Source organism: Anas acuta, chromosome 1 (assembly GCF_963932015.1).
Source record: "Anas acuta chromosome 1, bAnaAcu1.1, whole genome shotgun sequence".
Lineage (NCBI taxonomy): Eukaryota > Metazoa > Chordata > Aves > Anseriformes > Anatidae > Anas > Anas acuta.
The window spans coordinates 35,753,845-35,780,047 of NC_088979.1; the positions used below are offsets into that span (position 1 = coordinate 35,753,845).

Here is a 26,203-nt window from a genome sequence, read left to right on the forward strand (position 1 = left end):
CCACCCACCAGACCAGATTGGCCAAGGCCCCATCCTGCCTGGCCTTGAGCACCTCCAGGGGATGGGGCAGCCACAGCTTCTCTGGGCAGCCTGGGCCAGGGCCTCACCACCCTCTGAGTGAAGAATTTCCTCCTAATGTCTAATTTGAACCTACCCTCTTTCAGTTTAAGACCATTCTCCTTTGGTCTGTCATTGTTTACTCAAGTTAAGAGTCCTTCTCCATCCTTTTTATAAGTCCCCTTTAACTACTGTAAGGCTGCAATGAGCAATGCAATGAGGTCTCCCTGGCCCCTTCTCTTCTCCAGGCTGCACAGCCCCAGCTCTCTCAGCTTTTCTTCATAGGAGAGGTGCTCCAGCCCTCTGATCATCTTTGTGGCCCTCCTCTGGACCTGCTCTAACAGCTCCGCATCTTTCTTGTGCTGGAGGCCCCAAACCTGGATGCAGTAGAGTGTGCTGAAAACTTGTTTTTTGTACTTCACTTCTGGAAAAGCAATTTTAGGGAGGCTGTCAGGAAAATACGTGTGCCAGTAATAAAGAGGAGGAATTGTGTGTGGGTCTGGGCAGGCGTGAGGGGAGTGATGGACTTGTCAGGCCAACTGCTAATGGACTAATGCTTCTGTGGTTGCGTGTCCATCGTGTTCATGAATAATTCTCAAACTGTCAGTGGTTAATGAAGCTTTTGTATAAAATTAGTCCTTGTCTTTTGGAAAATGGATGAGAAGCTGGGTTAGTGATGGTGCCTGGTATTGCCTGTGCTTAGGACTGTAAGGGTCCGAAGCTGTTGGTCTTTATCTTGTTTTTTATCCTGGTCTTTATCCAGCCTTCTAGGCTGGAGCAATTTAGAATGAAGTTACAATATTGCTATTGTTTAAAGCACTTTGGTTATTTTATTTTATTTTTCCTTTCCCTGGGCTCTTGAGCATTTGCTAGGCTTTCTTTAGGCCACAGTTTCACGGACAAAATAGGTTTTACTCCAAGGTAATTAACTTGTGCTTGCTTCCCTACATGAGGAAAGGAAGCTGGGGGGAACCGAGGGCAGATATTTTGCTTTTACTATGTAATGTTTAAAAACAATCTCCCCCCCCAAGTAACCAAAACAGTGCTTGCATTTTTAAGTTCTAATAATACATGGGCTTTCTTAGCAAATGTTTTAATATAAAGTCAAGTGTCATAGGCATAGGACAGAGATCTAAGCCTTAAATTTTGTCAGCTAAATGCCTGCGTGCCAACTGGAGGTTGAGAAATGCGTTTCTTATGAATGCCTCGCTGGGGTTTTGGCTTGACCTGGGCTGGAGAGTTGGAAACAGCACTTAAAAAAGTAGGACAAGCCCAAGAGTGAAAAGGTAGGAAGCTTGGAGACATGGTTAGTTGCATGGGGAACTCAGGTGTTGACTTGGCTCTGCAGCAGTTTTATGCATGTCAGTAATATTTTAAAAATAGCCTTGGTGTCTGTTCATCTAAATAATGATCTAATTGCAGCCAAGCTTCTGTAATTCTCAGCTTTCTGGATGATGTAAATAAGTGGAATTATGACAGCAAATACTTAAAACATTTTCTTTTTAATAGTGATATAATACAGTCTGTTCTGACTTTTATCTTTAAGGAGTAAAACAGGGAAATAATCTAGATTAAGTTCCTGTAAGGCAGCTATGAAACTGCATGGACCGGACTAGAAAGAATGGCTACGGGGTGGTTCACCGCCAAAATAAGAGGCATCTTCTAGGTCAGGTTTTATTTGATACTGTCGTTAAGCACCTGGATGATGGAGCATGACGCTCTGGGCTTAAACATAAGATAAAGCTCCTTAGGAATGCAAAGCTGTTAGTGATCAGGGTTAGGACTCAAAGTAATATTAACAAGTGGGAGGGGTGATGGGAGAATAAAAACGCCTGGCTAGCTCTGATCATCTCTGTATGTACAAGATACTGAGCAATGTGAGGGAGGGAAGAAGGCTTTGAGCGTGATCTTTGAAAAAAGCAATGGCATAGTCTTTTTCCCACAGATGTGGAAAAAACAAGAGGGAACAGCAGGTGATGCAGCGGGGTTAGATGTTGGGAAACCGTCACTGTCTTGGGTGTCTGAATAGTAATCGTAAAATTGCCAGGAATGCCATTGACACTACAGTGGAGGTTATTTGTCATTACTGACAGACGTTTGCCTTGCGGAGAAAGAAAGAAGAAGTCTGCCCTGATTTTGGCAGAATGTTTGAACCCTTTCAAACCTTCCCCGTTCTTCACCTTTTAGGTTCTGTTTTATTTTCACTGGTACTTTGCATAATACTACGCCATCCTTTCAACTTCTGAGCGTTTTATTTAAAGAAAGAAGAATGTCAGTTGCTTTCCCAGTGTTGTTATGCAGGTTATGGGGCAAGAAGCAGCCTGATTTTTAAATCTGATTTTCATGTTTACTGTAATAACGTTTCAAAATGTGTTTTGTAATTTTTTAAACAGCTTTAATGATAGTCCCTCAATAAAATTTGTAGTACTGTGGTCTAATTCCTTTATACAACCGAAATTCAGCAGAACACTTTGAAACCCTATCAAAAGAGTACTACAAATTTAAAATAGCTAGTGTAAGAGGTAGTGCTCTGCTGTGGAGCAATAGTGGCACCCAGTGGTGGTCTCCCACAAGTGCATTAAATTGCACTTTGCTTTGTGAAAATTGTTCTCTCATTGCTCGTGGTGCTACTAAGTATGAGAAATATGAATGCTCTCTATAAATATTTTTGGTTTAAGAGATTACCTTGTAGGTGGCATGATTGTATAAGTCTGTTTTCTGTGGGAAGCAATGGAAGGAACATTCTGATTTTTGTGTACACACACATAGAAAATAGCAATGTTACATTTACATATAATGAAACTTCGGGATTGTTTCATGTGGCTGACAGAATTACAAGAAATACTGGTAAGGCAGTTTGCATTTTCTGCTAATGTCACAGCAGTTTTATGAACAGAAGTGAATCTGATATAGGTGAATTTTATACAGCATGTTTATTGATGTTATTTTCCCTTATTTGTTTCCCTAAAGAAAGTTTCTCCTTTAATAAAACATTAATTATAGAGAAGATAGGAGGAAAATACACTTTTCTAGAAATCCTCTCTAATGCGGTACAGGAAAAGGATTGAAGGTAGCTGAAGATTTTTGGTTGCCCATGAACTGTGAATTGCAAGTAGCAAACCCAGCATTTCAAGAAAGCTGCTTGTGCATTAGGAAAATTGCATATTAGGTGGATTTAATTCTAGAATAAAGCTTTTAAATTAAACATTGTAAAACTTCTGTGTGTGCACATGCACATGTGTGGGCACAGAGTATTTGATCCAGCAGTACAGAGCAGGCAAGCAAAAATGCATTTTACTTGATACCAGGGATTGCTTTTATGCAGGTGGTAATAGTGTAGCCGTAACAAATCTGTCTGTGCAGGGCATGTCAGGTGTGATTTGTTCCTGATGAAGTAAAGCAGAGGATAAAATGAGATAGCTAGAGATGCAGTTGTGACTCGTACTACAGAATTACAGCCCCCAACAACGGGAAATATCAAAAAGGAGAATGGGTATTTGTAACATGGGAAAGAAAGGGGGCTGTTAGGGTGATACCATGCTTGGAACGAAGGAGTCAGAATATGTTTTTCTGTGCATTAGGGAGAATTACAGAAACTATTTTTTATAGGAGCTTATAGCGAACATTTTGACAGAAAAATTGCAGATTGGGGTTTATATGTGAATGGTTCACATGGAAAATGCTGATGCATTACGAATGGCATGTTTAATAATAGTGTGGCTGCAGTGCTCATCCCGAGCTGTAAGAACAGGTGCTTTTAGTTTAAAGAGGAGATGCTCTTCTGACGAAAGCTGTTGCTAAGAGGATTGCACTGCTACGTGTCTCAGATGAGCCGAGTTGGATGTGTGGGGGAGGAATATGTGAGACAAATATCCCTCAGGTTTCGGCAAACATAATGTGGAAGAATCACAGTAGAAGCATTTATTTTCCTCTCCCTGCTGTGTTTCCTCTCTCTTCTGGTCTCCTCTCCCAAGAGAATGATCCATGGATAAACATCTCAGCTGTATGAAGCAGCTTGGAGCCCATTTGATTGTAAACTGATTTTATTTCGTATTTTTTAATATGTATTAACGTTTGAAAGCCCCAAAATCCCTGTGTGACTCATACAGCATTACTTGGCACAATTCCTTTGAAATCAATACAATTGTCTGCATTACCTCAGTTTATAACTTCGGAGGCTGTACAAGCCTTGTGAGTACTTTTTCCTTAGAAACAAAAAGTTGTCGCAATTTATGCGATTACCGTTACCAGTTCCTTAAAAACTCAGTGATTTACACGTGTGCACACACCCACAAACACAATTTTCTCAAAAATAGTGTTAGGTTATTTAAGCGTATGGTGGATGGAGCCAAAACTCAAGCTGCCAGCTGGAAGCTAGTTGCCTCCTTTTAAGCCTTTCAGTCTCATCACCCAAGGATAGTGTTATCTGCATTGCATGTGAAGGAAATAATTTGTCTCCTTGCTGTCAGTGTAAGATGTCAGTGGCCAGCTGCTGGCTAGACTTTTACTTTTTAAAAGGCTTTGTGACTCTCGGCTTTTTTTACTCCACACTTCGTGGTCATTTATTTCACCATTCTTTTACCTGCTCCTTCTCCTTAAGCAAATTTGTGTAATTCTGATATGCTTCTTCAGAGGAAATCCCAAGGGAAACCTGCTGGTGGTACCAGCAGCATTCATGTGCCAGGTTGTTCCCGGTGCCCCCTTCCTTTTCAAAGCAAAGGGAGAAGAAACGTCTTGGGATGGAGGTGTGCAGAGCAGGGATTAGCCAGGGCACTGAGTTCACCAGCAGGTTCCAGCAGGGTGAGACAGTTCATGGATGGATTAGGATTGCCTCCCAGCCCTTGGCAGTAGAAATGCATTGGGTTAGTGTAATAGGATCACTTCGTCGTTCCCCCTGCATTATCTGGGGTTGTGCTAGGTCGTGGTATTTTGCAAAATGTGCAGAACAGAGAACGTGGGTGCAGGCAATGAGGCACTGATCTCCAGGGCTGTTCTCTCTGACTTCTGAGGAATTTTTCTCTGATTTTGGGTTTGGTTCAGGTTCAGATTTTCTTCTTTTCTATAATAGAGTGAACAAAAAGATCAAGTGACCTTTTGCTATAAAGGTCCTACCTACAGCACATTACATACCCATTAAGCACGTTACCCATCACATACCCATCACAGCACATTAAGAGCAGATGGAAAAGGGAACTCTCTTTCCTCTGGAGTCTGGAAAAAGAATTTCAGACTTTATAATCCATATATTTTGAGGATTATGCTTACTGAAGGGCTAATTTTGCCTGTTGTAACTCCCTTTTAATGCTTGAGAAATATGGATATATGTTTTCCTGTACAACTGCATCTACTTTAAAATAAAAAAATCTTAGAAATACTCCTTTTATTTATTTTAAATGAAATAATTTCTGGACCTGTAGCAGGAAATATTCAAAACTAAAACGTAGGTAGTTCTTACAGGAGATAAAACAGAGGGTAAGGAGAACAAATTCTTTTATTTTAAGTAAGAGCTTTCTGCAAAAATTTGAAGAAAATCTAGATGTGCATTTGGAGTACTGTTTGTATAAAGCAGTCCATAAGAGAGTTACTAGGGCAAAGTAGGAAAGATTGGCCTGACATACCCTAGTTCCAGGCTTCTATCAAGGTAGGAGAAATGTATGTTTTGATTACTTAGTGTGTACAGCCTTTCTGGTTACAATTTGTTCCCTATGCAGTTCCTGACCATTTATTTCTGGTGATATCTGCACTTTGTCCCTGTTGCACAGAAGCAACACCTGAAAAGCTTCCAGTTCAGAAATTTTCTTCTGTGTCTGTTGAAGTTCTTCAATACAGTTTTGCAGAGATAATTACTGATTTGATCTTTCTTCTTGAAAGTAATTTTGCTCCTGAGAATTGCTCTCATGTATTTAATTTATTTTTTCAATAATGAATACCTGTATAGTTTAGGGTGGTGGTTTTTTGCTTTTAAAATATCACCCCACTTTGATGATTATAGAGCTTTTATTTTATTTTTTTTAACTAATTTAAAAACTGTGCTTTTAACTCATGCTTTTACTGAAAAGCTGTTGTGCTTGCTTTATCAGGGCAGCAGATGTCTGCAGATGTCATTTGGTTACAGGTTGGTGCCTCTGTAACTCTGATGGAGGTTTCAGTCAGGTGTGGGCAATGTGTCTCCAAAATGCTGTTGCTTAAACTAGTGTAAGTCAAAAATGAAAGGCCTTTTCTGCTGTTTGTGTGTATTTATCTTTCCTGGCTCAAAACAGCCCTCTGAAGTAATGAGACAAACTAACTGCTAAGTTATAAACTGAAAATTTGGACTAAAGCAGAGTGGGATTTTATCAGCACTGTTTCAGTCTTCACTTTGAAGTGAGAAATTGCAACATGACTCAGCAGCGAATTTTATGATGGCAGAAGTAATCAATTTTATCCCATCTCGGGAAAATTTAATTCTGGGTCAGATTGTTGTTTACTCGCTAAAAATATATATATTTTTTCTTGCTGGAAAATGTTAGTGCCTACATCTAAGTACGAGACTGTAGCTCATAACAGAATTGCAGTTCTGCTAGTTTCAGCAGAAACTGAAGAATTACTTAATTTGCAGAGGAGGAGGAATGTTTCCACATCTTGTCTCGAATTCAGCTCATGGGTTTTGTATTCCCAGCCTGGTACAGCTGATATTCAACTTTGTACTGAAGATAACAGGAGGTAAACTTGTATCTTCTGTGCTGTTTCTCTCTCTAGAAGTCTGTTGTAATTACTCAAGGCTTCCACTGTGGTTTACAGGGTCCTCCCTCTAGGATATACCTGTTGTAGTTTCCCCTGGCAGAGTGGGAATTGTGTCCCAGTTTACGCCTACTCCAGCTAATGAGGTCTGTCTGCTAATCCCAGGTAGGAATTGCCACTTCGTGTCTTCCCAGGTGGCAATACGTGAGATCCAAGACACTGCTGAGAAATCCTGTGTTCTGCACAGGCTAACAAATCCTGCCACCTTATTATTCTCAAGTGTGTGCCTTCTATATGAAAAATCGGATTGTTTCTTTCACGTTGTTATATATGCGTGTGTTTTTTCTCTCCCCCCTCCCTCTTTAGTGCCTTTTTTTTTTTTGCTGGTATTCTGTTCCCTCAGGACTTGCTAGATGTCAGTGTCTGACGGGAACAGCTAGTTCCTCTCAGGTGTCTGGGTTAGAGCTCAGCTGGGATCATTAATTAGTCTGGCAACGCTGTCAGGGCTGGAGCTGTTCCTGTGAGCTGGGCTAGAACTAAAAAGGTCTATCGATTCTTCCTTCACGTGTTTATATTAGAGTTATATGTTACACCTGGATGTTGTTTTCTTTAAGTATTTCTTGAAGTACTCTGGAGTGCATATTTCTAATATTTATTAAAGCATATTAAGCTTTCTTTCGTACATCTTGTGTTGTTCTTTGAGAAATGGTGGTTTCTTGTTAGGTAGTTAGTATGAGAATATAATTTGGGCAAGTACTGTGTTTCAGGTTCAGTTTCTAGCAATTATCAATTATTGAATGATTGCTGTGATGTTTAAAGGAAAACTAAGTGCTCTGCAGAGAAAACAGATAGCCAGCTATGTAAGAATGAAAGCAGGGGCTTGAAATAAGGGAGGCAAGATAAATAACAAATATCACAATTTCTGACCACTCGAGTTGAGCTAAAAACATCTTTTGCTAAGTGTTTTTGGAAGTCATAACAGGTCACAGAATCACAGAATTGTAGGGGTTGGAAGGGACCTCAAGACATCGTCAGCCCTTCTGAATTTATTAGCCAAATCCTTTTGTAATGGATTAAGTTCCTTAGTTTTCAGATGAACAAATTTTATTTATTAATTGTATTGGTTGGTGGTATTGTATTGCCCAGCCTTTGAGCGTTTAACTGTGTCATCATGCTCTTTAGAAACAGATGTGGTTTGTTTGTTTTTTTTTTTTCTTGATAATTTTTTTCCTTACAAATGCATGAGTATGTCACTATAATACTGAGTAACGCCCAAGAGGTTGATTTTTTTTATTTTTTTTTTAAACCAGGTTCCTGTAATCTTGGTTGTGGGTATGTGTTGAAAATAGTTGCTGTTATTTTGTGAAAAGAAAAAATGATTCTCTTAATCTTACCTCAGTATAATGGAACTGACTACATGAAGTTTTTTTTTTTAAGTAGTTGTTTCTATGCTTCACTAGCATAGAAAATAGAAGCTAACAATAAGCTTTACCTGCAAAACAAATGTTTGACTATTATATAAATAATGTGATATTCTAATAAATATATATATTTTCTTCTTTAACAGGTATCTTTCAGATGAAGGAATCGAAGCTTGTATAAGTTCATCTGAAAAAGTCAATACAAATGACATTATCCTAGTTGCCCTTAATGTAAGTTATGATTGTGAACTTTTTTTCTGACAAATCATGCTAAAAACAATATATCTAAAGGGTCAGGTATAAGTGTGTGAGGCTAATTAAATATACAGTTGTCTGTGTGATTTATGTAAAGGACAAGGTGCCTTCCTCCCTCCTGGCATATATGAATTATTTCTTAATTTTATGTGGATGTGACCTCTATTCCAAACTGTGAAACCTGGGGGGAGAAAAATGAACATGCTTTGTAGTAGGAAAATATTTTTGTTTCAAATTTAAATCTGAAGTCAAAGTGCAAGCAATAATAAAATCAGGACTGCTATGTATGGACATGAGCATGAAATTATAGTGCAAGCTATTAGTTTGTTGGGATGAGTAAAACATCCTTAGTTTGACTTCTGGGCATGCTGTTCTTTAAAGCATGCGATGTGTACATTTTTATGTAACTACAAACAGTTGCTGGATTTACTGTAGAAATCTGGATTGGTCGTAACTATTTCTGCTGACAAGGAAATTCACAAATAAGTACTGCATTTCCAGCTTGTTTGATGGATAATCAAAATCACAATAAAACAAAAATGTTATGCCAGTGTTCAAAGCCAGTTTAATTGGTTATCAATGTTTTTTCATTGTCAGTTGTTTTGATGCCCAGAAGATTAAGTTGCCTGTTGGGTAAGTTAGGGAAAAGTGGTGTGGCTTGAAAGACAGGATAAAAGTGAGTTTAGATTCCATCTCTCAAAAACTGATACCTCTCATTAACTGTTAGAGTAATTTTGGACAAAAGAAGCCAGTTTAGGTGTTTTTGTGAATTGCTGAAATAAGTATGAAATGGACATAAACATTCCTTCAGTTCTTCAAATGGTTTTATTTTGTATAAGATCTTGCAACAGACTTGAAGTGTTTTCTCCTTCCTGCTGCTGTGGTTGCAAAGCATCTTGCTGGAGACTTGTCAGTTGTATGGATACGGAACATTGCAGAACAGTTTATAGAAGTTTGTGTGCTATTCAGAGATAAATAACTGACAGATGACAGATTGGTTTCATCATGTGGGCTCAGATTGAAAACCAAATGTGCTTTTTTATCGCTCTATGGCTGTGTTTTGCAATAGAAAACGATTTGAACATCTATCCACTCTTTTACTGTATTCACTCTGAATATCTGCAGAGCATCCCTACAATTATTCTTACTCTCTACAGGATGCCAGTGTTACTCAGCCAAAAAAAATGGAATGAAGCACTTGCTTGCAGCATTTTACATGCTAAAATATAGTGCTACTCAGTTCTAGATACAGTAGTTCATTGGTATATGTTAATGGCAAGTTAGTATAAGTTCTAGTAGCAATTCTGCTTACCCCTTCTTTAGAAGGAAGCATTTGTGACCTGAATAAATAAGCAGGGTTTTAGCTTCAATATAGGAATCTGCAGCAGCACGTTGTTTTAAACAAAATTATTTCAAGCCAAGGAATTTAGAAAACATAAGTGTTTTAGTCTGCACTACTGTTTTTGTTTTTTTTTTTTTGTCTTTTTTTAGTCTTAAGAAATATAAGTGCACTATAGAATCATTAAGATTCATATAGAAGTGACCTCTAAGATAATCTGGTCCAACCATTCCCCTACCACCACTATCACCCACTAGAACATGTCCCTAAGCACCACGTCCAACCTTTTCCTTAAACACCCCCCAGTGACAGTGATGCCACCACCTCCCTGGGCAACCTGTTCCAATGCCTGACTGCTTTCTCTAAGAAGAAATATGTCGTAATTTCCAACCTGAACCTCCCCTGGCACAACTTGAGGCCATTCTCTCTAGTCCTAACACTAGTTACCTGTGGGAAGAGGCCAACCCACAGCTCCCCACAGCTTCCTTTCAGGTAGTTGTAGAGAGCAATAAGGTCTCCCCTGAGCCTCCTTTTCTCCATACTAAACAATCCCAGTTCCTTCAGCCTCTCTTTGTAGGACTTGTGTTACAGGCCCTTCACCAGTTTCATAGCCCTGCTCTGGATGTGCTCCAGGGCCTCAATGTACTGAGGGGCCCAAAAGTGAACACAGTAACCAAGCTGCGGCCTCACCAGAGCAGAGTGTAGGGGAATGATCACCTCCCTGGTCCTGCTGGCTACACCATTCCTGATACAAGCCAGGATGCCGTTGGCCTTCTTGGCCACCTGGGCACACTGCTGGCTCATGTTCAGGCAAGCATCAACCAACACCCCCAGATCCTTTTCCTCTGCACAGCTTTTGAGCCACTCTGCACCAAGCCTGTAGCGTTGCATGGGGCTGTCGTGGCCAAAGTGCAGGACCCAGCACTTAGCCATGTTGAACCTCCTCCCATTGGCCTCTGCCCATTGATCCAACCTGTCCAGGTCCCTCTGCAAAAACTTGATGTGTAAAGTTTAATTAGTTTTTACTCCATTTCCTTTTTTAACATGCTGCACACATAAGCCATCCAGGCTGTCCTTTTGTCATGCATCATCCTGATTGATATGCTTGTCCAAACTGTGGTTAGGGGAAGGTGTTTTTGTAGAGATTTATTCCTTCGATCATATGAGTTCTTCAGTTAAATGCCATCAACAGCTGTGTTGCATAGTTGCTGAATAACGTCACGTAGCTGTTTACCTCACTTCCAAAAGAAATAATCAGGCAGACATTTAAGGTGAAAAGCATTTAATAGAAATGTGATGTAGACTTTTACTCTAGGTTTAATTGCAGAAATGTTCTCAACCTTTTATGATGGATTTGTATGTGTAAAAACACAAAAATTAAAAATGCTTTTCTCTTAAGTGCCAGATGAAGAAGGAAGAAGTTTGCCTGTATTAAACATCAGAGTTGAGTCTAATAAATAAGCATTACTTAGTCATTTCTTTTCAACAATTAAAAGCATTTTTAACTATCTTTGAAAATGTGTTGAAAATTAAGTAGTTGAATTTTTTTTTTCATCTTATATGGAGGGTTAGAGGTTAGAGGGACTTTTTTAATACTGTGCAAGTGATTGGCAATATAGAAGAAATGCGCTTTTTGCTTTTTATAATACTTTTTTTTTTTTAAATGGGATATTTTAGGTTAATATTCTCTTGTCTTCTCTGTTAATTTCAGACAGATTTAAGAACTATTGGCAAGAAATTCCTCCCCAGTGACATCAATGGTGGAAAGGTGGAAAAGGTAGACAATATTATTTCACTTCTTTTGTTGTGATTTCCGTGTGATGACAGACTGCTCTACTGCGTTAGTCTGTTTTTGTCATTATTCAACATACAAATGAAGCCAATATTTGAGTGCATTATACAATAAATATATTTACATTAGTTTGCTCACTATGCTTTATAATGAAGACGTTTTACTTCTGAACTTTGAAATGCTTAAATAAACATGAATGATCCTAACAACTTCCTTTTTGCTCAGAAACAGTTGAACCTCTTTGATCTTGATGTAGTATCAAAAGTTTTTTTTTTTTCTTCTTTATTCTTGTGAGTGCAGCAAAGCAGGTTAGGAATAAAGGAAAGTTGTATAATTATGATACACAATGATAAATGTTGATACTGTCTTCACAATATCCACAGATAAACACGATTAAGGTTATAAACTTTGTCATTTACCTGTGGTTGTACAGCTTATGGGTTATGTGGATAAACCATGTCAGATGATGCAATGCTTTATATTCCACAGGATAGTATTATATTCAAAGTTTAGATATGCCAGATTTTTGACATATACACTGTATGTTTAGATAAAAAAAAAATTGAATTTGACCTCATTGGTATGTGCCCTTCCTGTTTTCTTCCTTATATTCATTTAGGAGAGTGGATAAATGAAGGAGTTTTTATTTTAAAGCTAGTGGTAGTTCTCCATTCAAATCATTATCCCTAATTTCCCAGTATTGATGATCTGTATTTTTGATGTGAAGGTTCTTGAGAAACATATTTCATTACTGTTGAAATTCACTATAGCAATAAATCAAGGCAGCATTCTTTTGAGAAAGCAAGATTGATGAGAGAGGCTGTTTAAGAGCTGTTTGGATTTATTTCTGTTGATGCTATTGTCCGAATGGGGTGGTGACTGATACACCACAAGCTTCTGTAACAACAACAGAGGAACATCATTGTCAGCTATGAAAAGACCACTTGAGAGATACCATGCTTGGGTGATAGTTCATAGTGGCTAGCCAGACAGCGGTCCATGCATGAAACCCATTACTTATTAAAACAACTTCCTGGAAGAAGTATTATTAATTTTATTTCTTACTGTGTGTAACTGTTTTTGCAAGTGCTACTTCAAAATATTATTCTTTTTTTTTTTTTCCTTTTTCCCAAGGTGTTAGTTTATGAATTAATTCTGATAGATTGTTTACCTTTATATGATTTGGAATAACGTACAGTTAAAGATATTTCAGCGCTTAACGCTTTTTTTTTTCCACCTAGAAAAATTAAAAAAAAAAATCTAGGCTTTTTCTTATATCTGTGATTTGAATATTTTTCTTCCCCATCAGCATTCTGTTTTTGAAGTATGGAAAACAAACAAAATACTTCTCGTCACCTGTTTTTACACTGTTCATTTCGCAGTTGCTTAATTGAGTATTACTGAATTTAGCTTAGGGATATGGTTTAGTGGGGACTGTTAGCGTTAGGTCAGAGGTTGGACTCGATGATCTTGAGGTCTCTTCCAACCTAGAAATTCTGTGATTCTGTGAATTCTGCACTTCAGATCATGTAGTATTGACAAAATCTAACCACATTTGGTTAAATACTTCAACGAGGTCAAGTGCAATGCTCTGTACCTGGGTCGGGTCAATCCCAGGTACAAATACATGTTGGGCGGGGAATGGATTGAGAGCAGCCCAGAGGAGAAAGACCTAGGTGTGTTGGTTGCTGAAGGGCCAGAGCAGGTGATACGTGCTTGCAGCCCAGAAAGCCGCTGCATCAAAAGAAGCGTGGCCAGCAGGTTGAGGGAGGTGATTGTCCCCCTCTGCTCTACTTCTGTGAGACCCCTCCTAGGGTACTGGGTTCAGCTCTGGGACCCCCGGCATAAGAAGTACGTGGACATATTAGGTATGTCCTATAGGACATGGGGCTAGTAATGAGTCCAGGGGAGTCAAGAATGACAGTGGGGCTGGAGCACTTCAGTGAAGACAGGCTGAGGGAGTGAGTTGGGATTGTTCAACCTGGAGAAAAGAAGGCACCAGGGAGACCTTATAGCGGCCTTCCAGTACCTGTAGGGGACCCATAAGAAAGATGGGCAAGGACTCTTTACTCTGAGGTTTTGTGATAGTACAAGGGGTAACAGTTTTAAGCTAGAAAAGGGCAAATTTAGTTAATATGAGGGTAATTTTTTTTTTTTTTTTTACTATGAGGGTGGTGAGGCACTGGAATGGGTTGCTGAGAGAAGTTCCAGGGATGCCCCATCCCTGGAAGTGTTGAAGGCCAGGCTGGATGGGGCTTTGAGCAATCTGGTCTGGTGGGAGGAGTCCCTGCCCATGGCAAGGGGTTTGGAACTATATCTGTAAGGTGTCTTCCAATCCAAACCATTCTATGATGAATATAATTCTCCAAGTATTTTTGGGTGCATTATAATGCTTTTCATATTTAGTTTTGCTATTTTAGTTTCCAACTGAAACATACTTTCAGTTGGAAGTGATTTTTATAGTTTTTTTTTTTTTTTTTTTTTTCCAGAGGTTTGTTGGATTACTGTTGGGTTTCTTTAGAGGTAGTTGTTCAGCTTTTTACTTGAGAATATACTTAGTAACTTCTCCATTTTATTGTCAGTAGAGGCTATGGAACAGATCATCCTGAGTGCCATGATGCGGAACATACATGACAGCCAGGTGTTCAGGCCCAGGTTTATGAAAGGCAGGTCTTGCTTGATGTACATGATCTGCTTCTAGGGCAAGGTGACATGCTTAGTAGATGAGGAATAGGCTGTGGGTGTTGTTTGTCTAGGCTTTCCTAAAGGTTTGACACAGTTTCCCACAGCGTCCTTCTGGAGATGCTGGCTGCTCATGGCTTGGATGGTTGTACTTTTAACTGGGTAAAAAACTGTCTGGGTGGCCAGGCCCAAAGTGTTGTTGTGAATGGAATTAAATCCAGCTGGAGGCCAGTCACTAGCAGTTTCTCCAGAGCTCAGTACTGGGGCCAATTCTGCTTAGTATCTTTTTCAATGATCTGGACGAGGGGATCAAGTGCACTCTTAGTATGAGTTTACTGATAACACCAAGTTGGGTGGGAGTGCTGATTTGCTTGAGGGTAGGAGGGTATGGCACCTATGCAATTTAATTACTAACAGAAAACATAGGCTTGATATTAGTTTATTGTAAAATCATTTCTGTGGCTATTCAAGGTAGGCAATGTGTATGGTGTCTTGTAGTCATCGGACCAGTAAAAAAAGAATGTAAAGTTCATGTACCTATGTACATTGTCCAGAGCTCCAAATGTTGGATGGCACATTCATAAAAGGTCTCTTCACTTAATGTTGTTCGTTTAGAATTCCAGTGAGAAATACAAGACTGAACTTCTTTAGATTAGCAGTTTTGACTAAACAAACAATTTTAAGTGTGTTGCAGACATAGGAAATATTGGAAATGTTTTTTGACCTTGTTTTTTGGAGTGCTTCAGATCGCAAAGTAAAAAGCAAGTCACTGCACTTAGATGACAACACTTAGAGTGCTGTTCTTGCAAAAGATGTTGGAAATTATGCATTTTTTGGTAGATTGTAGGAAAAACTTACAAGTGTGACCTTTATGCTTGGAGATGTTTTGTTGATTTGTGAAAAATTTATTATATTTTAAAAGAGGAGTGTGTGTGTGTTTGGGGAAGAATGGTTGGTGATTGATTTTATGTTGACTTACTGAGCTAGAGGATAAGCAACTAATGTGTAGCTCAACAGACTTTTAATTTAAGGTTATCCAGTATATGTTCAGAACTAAAATTGTCCACTGAAAAAGGAAAAGAGTGATAAAAGGGAAGTAATGATTAGGGAGAGTAATGATGTGATTTCAGTGATTTAAAATCCAGACTCACGGATTTCAGTATAAAAGAAGCTTTTAAATGAAATATTTAATAAAGAGGTAAATGATTTTATTTTTTTTTTTCCTAGCTTGATACTTTGCCTCCATTTTCAGTATGGATATTCTAACTTCTGTGGCAAAATAAGGAAGGTGTATGAAAGTTGTGATTACTGTGTCTAAGTAAGCAAAAGTTACGTGTATAAAATGTGAAATCACATATTTGGGGACTGACAGTCCTGCTGTAGGCTTAGAACTCCCTCATTTGGGAGTCAATGCAGAGGAGAGAAACTTGGTTATAGAAGTTGCTGTAAACAGTGCAATGCGGCTGCGAAAAGGAAAGTGGAATAAAGATGTGTTCTGAGACACATCTGGGAAGACATTGCAGAGGTTTTGTTGCAGCTGACGATTGTATAATTTTGGTCATTGTTTTTGAGAAAGGTAAAATTGAGATACTGTGGGTACAAGGGAGTATTACTAGAAGTGGGAAGTGGAAAGGAAGGTATGTTTCCATGCAGCAAACTTGGAATCAGGGAGGAGGTACAGAGTTTGTAAGCATATCAGAAAGAAGGAAGTAATAAAAGAGGAGTAAGATTAGTTTAAATTGGAAGAGAATTTTTGGTGGAGAAATTGATTTAAACTAGTCAAGAAATCTAGATTAAAAACTGAAAAAAAAAGATGCTTAATGATCAGTGCAATAATATTCTGGAACATCTTTTCCCTGTAGCAGTTTTAAAGTTTTTTTTTTTTTTAATGCATCTGTCATTGTTGTTAGTGAATAGAGCTTGATATATTTCTGCAGGGGGTTGTCTTACTGTTGATGGGGATGGAAGACTGGATAGTAGGATTGTGTGCTGCAGGAATCCAATCCAATCCAAATTTTTTAAAATTCAAGTTTGCTAGATTCAAGGCACTTCTATTTCCCATATAGTCAGGTAATTGAGAGAAATCAGTGTGTATCTATTCCTTTCATTTTCAGTCATAAAGAGTGAAAATACAAACGGGGAAAAAGTGTTTTTTTTTTTTTTTTTTTTTTTTTTGTAGATAACTCCTGGCAACGGTGATGGGGGTTTTGAGAAGCCAGAGAAAATGGGATGAAGGAAAATTGTGGCGCACATTCATTTTTGTTTTGTTATTTCTTAAATTCCAAACTTGTCTGCTTCTGTTGACACTGCTAAGGAGATTGGACTTTCTATGTGTGAACTTCTGCTAAAATTTAGTTTGGTCTTACTTTAATCAACTTTTTTATTTAAATCATAGCTTTTAGGTGGTTATTCTAGAAAAAAAAAAAAACACTCTGTAAACCTTTTGCTGGAGAAAGGTAATCCTCCAGCTTTATAAAAGAAGTATGGACTGCAAAGAAAAAGTCTGGGAATTACTTTTTTATAGCTTTTAGCACAAACTAGTAGATAGTACACTGATCTTTGCTTTCCTAACAGTACAGTTTTCATTTAGTGAAGTTAGGCAAATCTGCCTACTTAGTAAGTGCTGCTGCCTATTTTGAGATGTGTAAAAATAATTCTTTGTGTAATCTCTCAGTAGAAGGTACCTGTGGTTCAGAAATGCTTCAGGAGGGAAGAAAAATTACACATTTCTGTTGTTCATCTTGCATGGAAAATAACTTTGATTTGTAGCATTAAGACGATAGGCAAATATTTTCATAAAAGACATAATAGAGTCTAAATGTGAAACGATGTGGGCAGTTGACCATATAGGTGATTGTCAACTTTAGTCACTGATACACAAAAATCTTTTATTCGCTCATTTATATCTGTTTTGCGTGGCCTTAAAAATCTATATAACCACCATTAACCACAAGATGGCCACATTTGCATAGGATTTAAGAAGGCTGAACCCTCGCATTTCGATCCAGATGACTGTATGCCATGCATATATGTGAGGTATTTTTAATGTAATGAAGATGCAAGGAAGTCTGTTATAACAAGTTATAATGTACAATTTAGTAATGATGTTACATTTAGGGTATAGCTTCGTTTTCTTTTGAGTATGTATGCTCCATTACAATTGAAACATTCATTCCATGAGTGTTCAGAAAGGATTTCATTTCTGACATCAGAGAAATGCTTTCCAAATGCTGACAGGCTGATGGTAAGCTGTTAGAACATAACTTGCTACATATTTTAATTCTTGCTTTAAGTTACTCTTACACTTCCCAATTTCTGCCAGTACATTAGTATAACTAACAGTGTTTAGTTGCCTTCTACCATCTCTTTGATTGTGAATGTCATCGTTTCCTACAGCCTTTTTTATTTTGTTTAAGGCATGATTGAATTCGCTGTTCCAGTTAAAACTGATCCGCATTAAAAAGCTTCAGTCTTGACGTGCTTGTATTTAGCTTCCATTGAGAGTGATTGCTCTGTGTTCGAAGCTGCATATGTCAAAAATGAATTTTTCATCGATCTTTTATAATTGAGATGATTTTGACAGGCTTAGGTACTTGTGGCTGTGCATGCAGTGATGCTGACAGATCGAACTGAGTGATAGTCTAAGCTCTCATCCTTGAACTCTTCACCTTTTCAGTGTTTTGATGGTGTTCTTAGCTCCTAATGCCTATTTCAGGAGCTTTAAAGAGGCATGATTCCGTCTGTATTTTTGAGAAAAAGTAGATAATGCTAGATATAATAGATATAGCAAAGTCCTTGTGAAAGGTTGACTTTTTAGTTTTCAGATGAGGTTGAGTGTGTCAAAGCAATGCCTCTAGGCAGGCAGTATTTTGAAAACAGTAGGTTATAGTCTAGTTGTTACATTACGTAAAAATCATTAGGTAGCTGTTGGGAATTGTTTCAGATTTTACATCTGTAACTTTGAGATCAGAAGGGACTGATTTATTAGAAGATTTTCTACCTCGATCACAGTACTTTGGCAAGTTAGTATGCTTCTGGTTCTAGCTTGATCTGGAACATCTCTTGTTGTAAGGATAATTGCTGCCATCCTGTTTGTGTGCGGCAATGCCTTAACTTGCTGACCCTGTGGCAAGTGTAAGTACTGTTTGAAGACCACTGGTATTAAATAGTTCTAGTGACTTTCAGGATTTGCTGGAAGGGCTTTTGATTTGTTCTACATAGTATATCCAACAGTTGATCTACTAGCCCCCTCCAGTCAGAGTGCGTAGTTAACATTGCAGACTCTTTTCTGAACACAATGTGAAGTACTTAAATATGTTTCTTTGTATGGAAGAAGCCTATGAGTTAACTAAATATGAGTAAATTATGTTTTAGTCTATTTAAACTGTGTCTAGAAAGACCTGAATACATTGTATCACATTATAATGTGGATATTTGTTTATACTGTATTCATTTTTTTGTTCTTCTTTACAAGAGTCATGTATGTTCTTATATGAGGTTTCATCTTCAAATATAAGCTGAGGAAATCTAGGCTTTGTCTAATCATGGTCTGCTTGACAAATGGTTCTTAAAGTAAGTAGATGCACTTCATTTTGAAATTATGAAGGTGGTCTTAAAAGTCTACACTTGAATGATTTTGACAAATACTTCACTTAAAATCTCAGTAGAATGAAAAAGAAACACATTACTGTAGTCAGTAAAAGACATCAAAGAGAAGGGTGATGTACTGAAATCAGGAAACTGAAAAGGCTGTCAACAAAGTAATTCTATCATCTTTCACATTCCAGATTGGCACCAATTTAAAATAAATTTTAGTTATAAAATTTTAAAAGTATTTTAAAATAGTGTTATAGAAAAAAGTAACTTACTCTGGAAATTCATTATCACTTGATAACATATATGCCTTACTTCTGCTTTTGAATTCATTAAACCTCAACTTTCAGTCACTACCCTTTGTCTCGTTCTCCCGTTTCAAGGTCAAGAATTCAGATTTATCTAGTAGTTTTCACATAAATAAATTTTAAACTTTCAGTATGAATATTATAATGTCATTAGCACAATACTGTGTATTGTATAAGATGATACTGTACTTTTCACATTGAAAAACTAAGATTATTCATTAGTATGTGTGCAGTTGCCTGTCCAGTTAACAAATACTTTTTGGAGCAACTGTTTTTTTGTACACAATCTTTCTCCTTCTATGACAAAGTGATGGCGCTTAGTGGATGAGAGAGAGGCTGTGGATGTGGTCTACCTTGACTTCAGCAAGGCTTTTGACACCGTTTCCCGCAACATTCTCCTCAAGAAGCTGGCTGCTCATGGCTTGAACCATGCTTAGTTGGGTTAAAAACTGGCTGGATAGCCGGGCCCAAAGAGTTGTGGTGAACGGAGTCAAATCCTCCAAAATGGAGGCCAGTCACTAGTGCAGTCCCTCCCCCACGGTTCAGTACTGGGGCCAGTCCTCTTTAATGTCTTTATCGATGACCAGGATGAGGGGATCGAGTGCACCCTCAGTAAGTTTGCAGATGATACCAAGTTAGGTGCGTGTGTCGATCTGCTCGAGGACAGGAAGGCTCTGCAGGAGGATCTGGATAGGCTGCACCGATGGGCTGAGGTCAACAAGGCCAAGTGCCGGGTCCTGCACCTGGGGTGCAATAACCCCAAGCAGAGCTACAGGCTGGGAGAGGAATGGTTGGAGAGCTGCCAGGCAGAGAAGGACCTGGGAGTGATGGTGGACAGTCGGCTGAATGTGAGCCAGCAGCGTGCTCAGGTGGCCAAGAAGGCCAACGGCATCCTGGCTTGTATCAGAAACAGTGTGACCAGCAGGGCTAGGGAGGTGATTGTCCCCCTGTACTCGGCTCTGGTGAGGCCTCTCCTCGAGTACTGTGTTCAGTTTTGGGCCCCTCGCTACAAGAAGGACATCGAGGTGCTTGAGTGGGTCCAGAGAAGGGCGACGAAGCTGGTGAGGGGTCGGAAGAACAAGTCTTATGAGGAGCGGCTGAAGGAGCTGGGCTCGTTCAGCATGAAGAAGAAGAGGCTCGGGGGTGACCTTATTGCTCTCTACAGGTACCTTAAAGGAGGCTGTAGAGAGGTGGGGGTTGGTCTGTTCTCTCACATGCCTGGTGACAGGACGAGGGGGAATGGGATAAAGTTGTGCCAGGGATGTTTCAGGTTGGTTATAAGGAGGAACTTCTTTACCAAAAGGTTTGTCAGGCATTGGAATGGGCTGCCCAGGGAAGTGGTAGAGTCACCATCCCTGGAGGACTTCGAAAGATGTTTAAATGTAGAGCTTAGTGATACGGTTTAGTGGAGGACTTGTTAGTGTTAGGTCAGAGGTTGGACTAGGTGATCTTGGAGGTCTCTTCCAACCTAGGTGATTCTGCAATTATATAATCCCATATTATCATTTAAGTAATGCTTTCATTCATGTTCCAGATAGTACAGTTGTAGTTTACTCTTCCTTTGGGATTATGCAACATGGTTATTTTACCAGAATCTAATGATTTTCATCTTAAAAAAATGCAAGAGAGCAGTGTGAAACCTGTGGCTTGAAGGAGCTGTGAGCAAGTACTGCAGAGTGGTCTAGAGAGCTTTTAACTTTGGGTTGATGAACTCTCTTGAATGTAAAAACTTGCTATTACTGGTTTTGATGTAGCTCTTCATTGTGCTCAGTGAGAACAGCTACTTGGAAACTTAAATACTAACGTTGCTTTCACGTGTCTTTGTAACTTGGCCAAGTTAAGAGGATTTTTATATGGTGGGTTACAGTGATTCTTTGAAGTAGTCCATGCAAAGACTACTGGCATAGGTTTTCTGGATTCACCTGGAATTTTGTGATGGTAGTCCTCCTTCTGCAGGAAGATGGACTTCTGCCATCACTACATGGTCGTTTTATGTGGTGAGAGGGAAACTGAGCTGAATTGTGACAGGGAAGCTCTAAGAAGCTGATTAAGTCCGTATAAACAAATAGGTTGTTAATATAGCATAGTTACTTAAGAGTACCATTCTTCTGTTCTTCTTCTGCACCTGTTTCTTTGAAGTAACATGTAATTTTAATCATTAGAGAAGCAGACGCTATTGTCTAAGCTCGTCAAATGTGCAGCTGTGCTTTATTGTAATGCATGCTTGATATAGTGTATAAGAAAACCTGAATCTATTTGCATATATATTCATAGTTAGCCTAGCTCTAATTTCTTTGCGCTACAGAATTGTAAGGGGTCTATCAAACAGTTATTTAAAAACAAAAACACGTGCCCAGAACTAAAATTTACTTAACATTTATGAGAGAAATTGCAATCATAATAAAGATACTGTTCAGCTGAGTACCACATCTAGTTGTGGTCACTTAGGAGTGCTTCTCATATAACTAACGCTTCTTCATTTGTACTTTGAAAACATTTCATATTTATTATTATTATTATTATTATTTTTTAAAGTTTTAATTTATGATAAGCCAGGTTTAAGGAGATTAAGCAATTTATGAGTGTGGCGGTGTATCATTCACTACTATAGAAATAATCTTTCTGTACAAAAATTCTATAAGGGAAAAATATTAATCATTATCTCTTTGTGTCTTTTTTGAAGTTAGTTGATAGTGGGGGACTTGTTTTCCTATCATACATTAAATTATCCAGTTGTGTTTCTGTTGAAATCAAGGGGAAAGAAAGCTCCATTCATATGAGAAACAGGATTGGTCATTTAACTGTTACTGTCAGAAATAAGATTTGGACAGAAATACGTGAAAATACTGTTGTTTATACTATCATTTTCAAATATTCACTTATTGAAAGAAACGATACAAAAGCTTCAAGTTTAAGTAGATTCCAAATGAACATAACCTCTACAGCTTTTGAGAAATCCTCCACCACAAATACTGTATTTGAAGTCTTGTTTTTTTGGTTTGTACACTTGCTCCAAATCTTTCACTTCTTTTCTATAATTGATATTGTAGAGATGTATGAAGCATCATTACAACTGTTTCTCTGAAAGAGCCATTTTTGTCATGTTTTAGAACATACTGTATGTGAGTGATAGAAATTGAATGTAACTGCCTAATTACATTACACTTTGCTTTGCCTGGGGGCATCTGTTAGTGTGTCTAGATATTACAGTGTGCTTGCTTCAAGGTGTTAACATTTTTGTCTTTTCTGTTTTGCATAAATAGCTGGAAGGCCCATGTGTTCTGCAAATACAGAAAATACGCAATGTTGCTGCACCAAAGGATAATGAAGAGTCTCAGGCTGCTCCCAGAATGTTACGTTTACAGATGACTGATGGACACACAAGCTGCACAGCTATAGAATACAGTAGTATGTCAAAAATAAGGTGGGCAACTTGGCTTTTTGGTTTATTCTCATTTCCATCTCAGATTTTGGAAATACAGGAGAACTTTAAAGTAGCATGCAGAAGTGTATATGAATGTAATTTACAATGCTCTTTGTGCTGAAGAGGATTTTTGCACCCATCTGTTGAGTCGGACTTAACAAGGCAAGCAGGCTTATGAGTGTGTGCTAACTTGAGACAAATCTCAATTATTTTTGCAGGTTTTTTGTCTGACTTGGTAACGAGAATGTCACAGTCCTGACGCACCTAACCTCATGCAATTAGTGCTGCTTTACCATGGACAAGGCTATAACTTGTACCGAATTAGTCATTTTTTCTTTAGTTAAAAATGAAGGACAAAAGAGCTAATTGCTGCTGAACATGGGGATTTCTTGTGTTTGTAGTCATTAAGATATTGAAAAAGATCTGGAGTTATGGTATGCTTTGCTCTTCATTCCAGATTACTTTCTATTTAAAAAGCATCTTCTTCCTCTGTCTCTGCTAGATGTGTAGACCTTTTGTACTTCATTTTTAAATGTTGTCTTTGATTGTTATGCTGCTCATTCTGAGTAGGAAACAGCTTGCAGTTCAGAGTGAAGATGATCTAAAAGTAGAGTACTTGATGATATTTTAATTTTAGCTTGAGCCCTCACAACTTGGAATATCATATTCCAATGTGAGTATAAAAAGCGCAGAAAAGGAAGGCAAACAGAGTCCTGCATTAGATTCTAGAGCAAACAATACACACAAGACCAACAGCCAGTAAAAGACATAATTTAAAAGTTCTTAGATGAAGTCTCCAGTGTCACAACTCATCACTTTCTGTAGTAGTGACAGAAGTTCTTGTTTTATTTCTTGTCTGTTTTTTTTTTTTCTGATCTTACTTTCTTTGCTTCTGTCAGAACAATATAGAAAGTCCATTAATAGTGCAGAGGTTTAAGTTACTAATGCTAAAATTGTCTGACATCTCTGTGAGCGTTCCTTACCATGTGGTATGGTTCTGTGACTGCAATGACAGCTTTAGCATATTTTGAAGAGGTTATTATCTCTTACTCAAAAGGTTATAACGCACTGTCCTCTTTTGTTTCTTACTGTAAAAATAATCATTTCCAGATTGTGCTGCTTGCCACATCTTTCAATTAGGAGTTGGAGATGCATGATACTTTTATGCATCTGCTGTTGTTTTTATAGGGTAGATTCAAATGAAAAGAAGATAGGTACCTTCTTGTGGGAGTTGACCACAGAGAGCATCCATCTGCTTTTAAATCATGGAGTAATGAGTGAAGAAGCACCACAAGGTGCATGGTTTTTATATTCTGGAACAGTTGTGGCTGTTAGCAATGTATAGAAGGCATCTTTCTCAACTGTTCCTAGTTTTCTCCTAAGTTAAATGTCTAAAACAAACGAGATGATTAACCATCTGGAAATCTTCCGTTTATTAACTATAAATGAGTCTTAGGATGAGGAACTTATTCTTAGACAACTGACTTTGAGACATCTTCTGTTAGTCTAGACAAATCACATCCTTAGCTTGGTACTGTTAAATTGGATTTTAACCAACCAGACAATTTGCAAACATTCATCTCTGTTAGAATCTAATTTGCAATATGGCATCTTTGTGTAATGAATGGGAAGTGTTCCAAAAAAGCTATTGAAAACTACTGTGCCTGTTGAAGGAGTTATTGCAAAGGTTTTTGATGCTAATCATTTATTATGAAATATGAAAACGTTGAAAGTATAATAGGAATAGTTTTGTGTGCGTTCTTTTTGGTGGCAAAATATTAATAAACATATGTGAAATACTTGGTTTTGTTTCTGCTTGTAGCTTGAACACTCCACCTGGAACAAAAATTAAGCTTTCAGGAATTGTTGAAGTGAGAAATGGATTCTTGTTGTTGGATGACAGTAACACTGCAGTTCTCGGAGGTGAAGTGGAGCATCTTATAGAAAAGTGGGAATTGCAAAGGGTGAGGTAACACCACTGGAAATGCTTGTTTTACCAGATGCAAATTATGCTTTGTCATTAAATGTAATGTGTCAGCTGTGAACTTTTCCACAAGAAGCTTTTAGAACTTTACTGTCCAAATATTTTTAAGGATGAAGCCAAGTATGTGTAAATAGATCAATATATTGTTGCAAATTAAATGAAAAGTTATTTTTGCATGGCAACTGATTCCTTTTTTAATCTGCAGGGACAGAAAACATTTGTCAACCATATTGAATGTATTTCAGTGCAGTAATCATAGAATCATGTAGGTTGGAAAAAACCACAATGATCACCTAGTCCAACCTTTAACCTAGCACTGCCAAGTCTACGACTATACCATGTCCCTGAGCATCACATCTACGTGTCTTCTAACTAACTCCAGGAATGGTGATTCAACTACTTTACTGAGCAGCCTGTTAAAATGCCCCAGAGCCCCTTCAGTGAAGAAATTTTTCCTAGTTTTCAACCTAAACCTTCCCTAGCGCAACTTGAAGCCATTTCCCTTCATCTCATCTCTTGTTGCCTGTGAGAAGAGACCAACCCCCAACCCACTACAAACTCCTTTGAGGTAGTTGTAGGGATTAATGAGGTCTCCCCTGAGTCATCTTTTCTCCAAGCTAAACAGCCCCTGCACCCTCAGCTGCTCCTCATAACACTTGTCCTGTAGACCATTCATTCACTAGCTTTGTTACCCTTCTCTGGACACACTCCTGCACCTCAATGTCTTCCCTGTAGTGAAGGGCCCAAATCTGAACACATTATTTGAGATGTGGCCTCACCAGAGCTGAGTACAAAGGGACAATCACTTCCCTACTCTTGCTTGCCACACTGATAGAAGCCAGGATGCTGTTGGCCTTCTTGGCCACCTGAGCACGATGCTGGCTCATATTCATCTGGCTTTCTTCACTCTGAGGATGCTGAGGCACTGGCACAGGTTGCCCAGGGAAGCTGTGGATGTCCCATCCCTGGAAATGTTTGAGGCCAGGTTGGATGGAGCCCTGGGCAAGCTGATCTAGTGGGAGGTGTCTCTGCCCATGTCAGGAGGGCTGGAATATGTGTAAGGTCCCTTCCAACACAAACCATTCTGTGATTGGCTGTCAACCAATACCCCCAGGTCCCTTTTTGCTGGGCAGCTTTCCAGACACTCTTCCCTCAGCCAGTAGCATTGCATGGGGTTGTTGTGCCCCAGGTGCAGGACCTGGCACTTCGCCTTGTTGAACCTCATACAGTTGGCTGTGGTGCATTGTTCCAGTCTATCCAGATCCCTCTGTAGATTCCTCCTACCCTTGAGCAGATCAACGCTCCCACCCAACTTGGCGTTGTCTGCTAGACTGTTTGGTTACTTCCCTAATGGTTGTTCACTTCCCATTATGAGACCAGAACAGTGGTTTATGGTATGAAAATGTTAAAGAATGATGCCTTGTACAATCTGTAGATTGTAATTGTAATTTTTTGGGGCAACAAAAAGAAGTAGTTTTACAGAAAGTACTGAAGTTAGTAGCTTACGTTGAAGATTTCATCAGTGCTTTAGGTAAAACTATGATTACATGAATTGGAGGCTTTTAAAGTCCTTCAGCAAACTACAACTACTTGTAAGTTCGTTTTCATTTGTTTTAGCATGGTTGCTG

At 38.6% G+C, this 26,203-nt stretch overlaps 1 protein-coding gene across 2 annotated transcripts in view; it reads left to right on the forward strand.

The window, feature by feature from the left end:
* Positions 1–26,203, forward strand: part of TDRD3 (tudor domain containing 3) — a 104,269-nt gene that overhangs the window by 31,903 nt on the left and 46,163 nt on the right. Inside the window, exons 2-5 of one of the 2 annotated variants that reach the window (XM_068675856.1) lie at positions 8,345–8,429; positions 11,504–11,569; positions 22,431–22,591; positions 24,414–24,555. In XM_068675856.1, coding sequence (XP_068531957.1) covers positions 8,345–8,429; positions 11,504–11,569; positions 22,431–22,591; positions 24,414–24,555 — 454 coding nt within the window. The remainder of the gene's footprint in view (positions 1–8,344; positions 8,430–11,503; positions 11,570–22,430; positions 22,592–24,413; positions 24,556–26,203) is intronic. The other variant, XM_068675863.1, reaches the window with a different exon arrangement.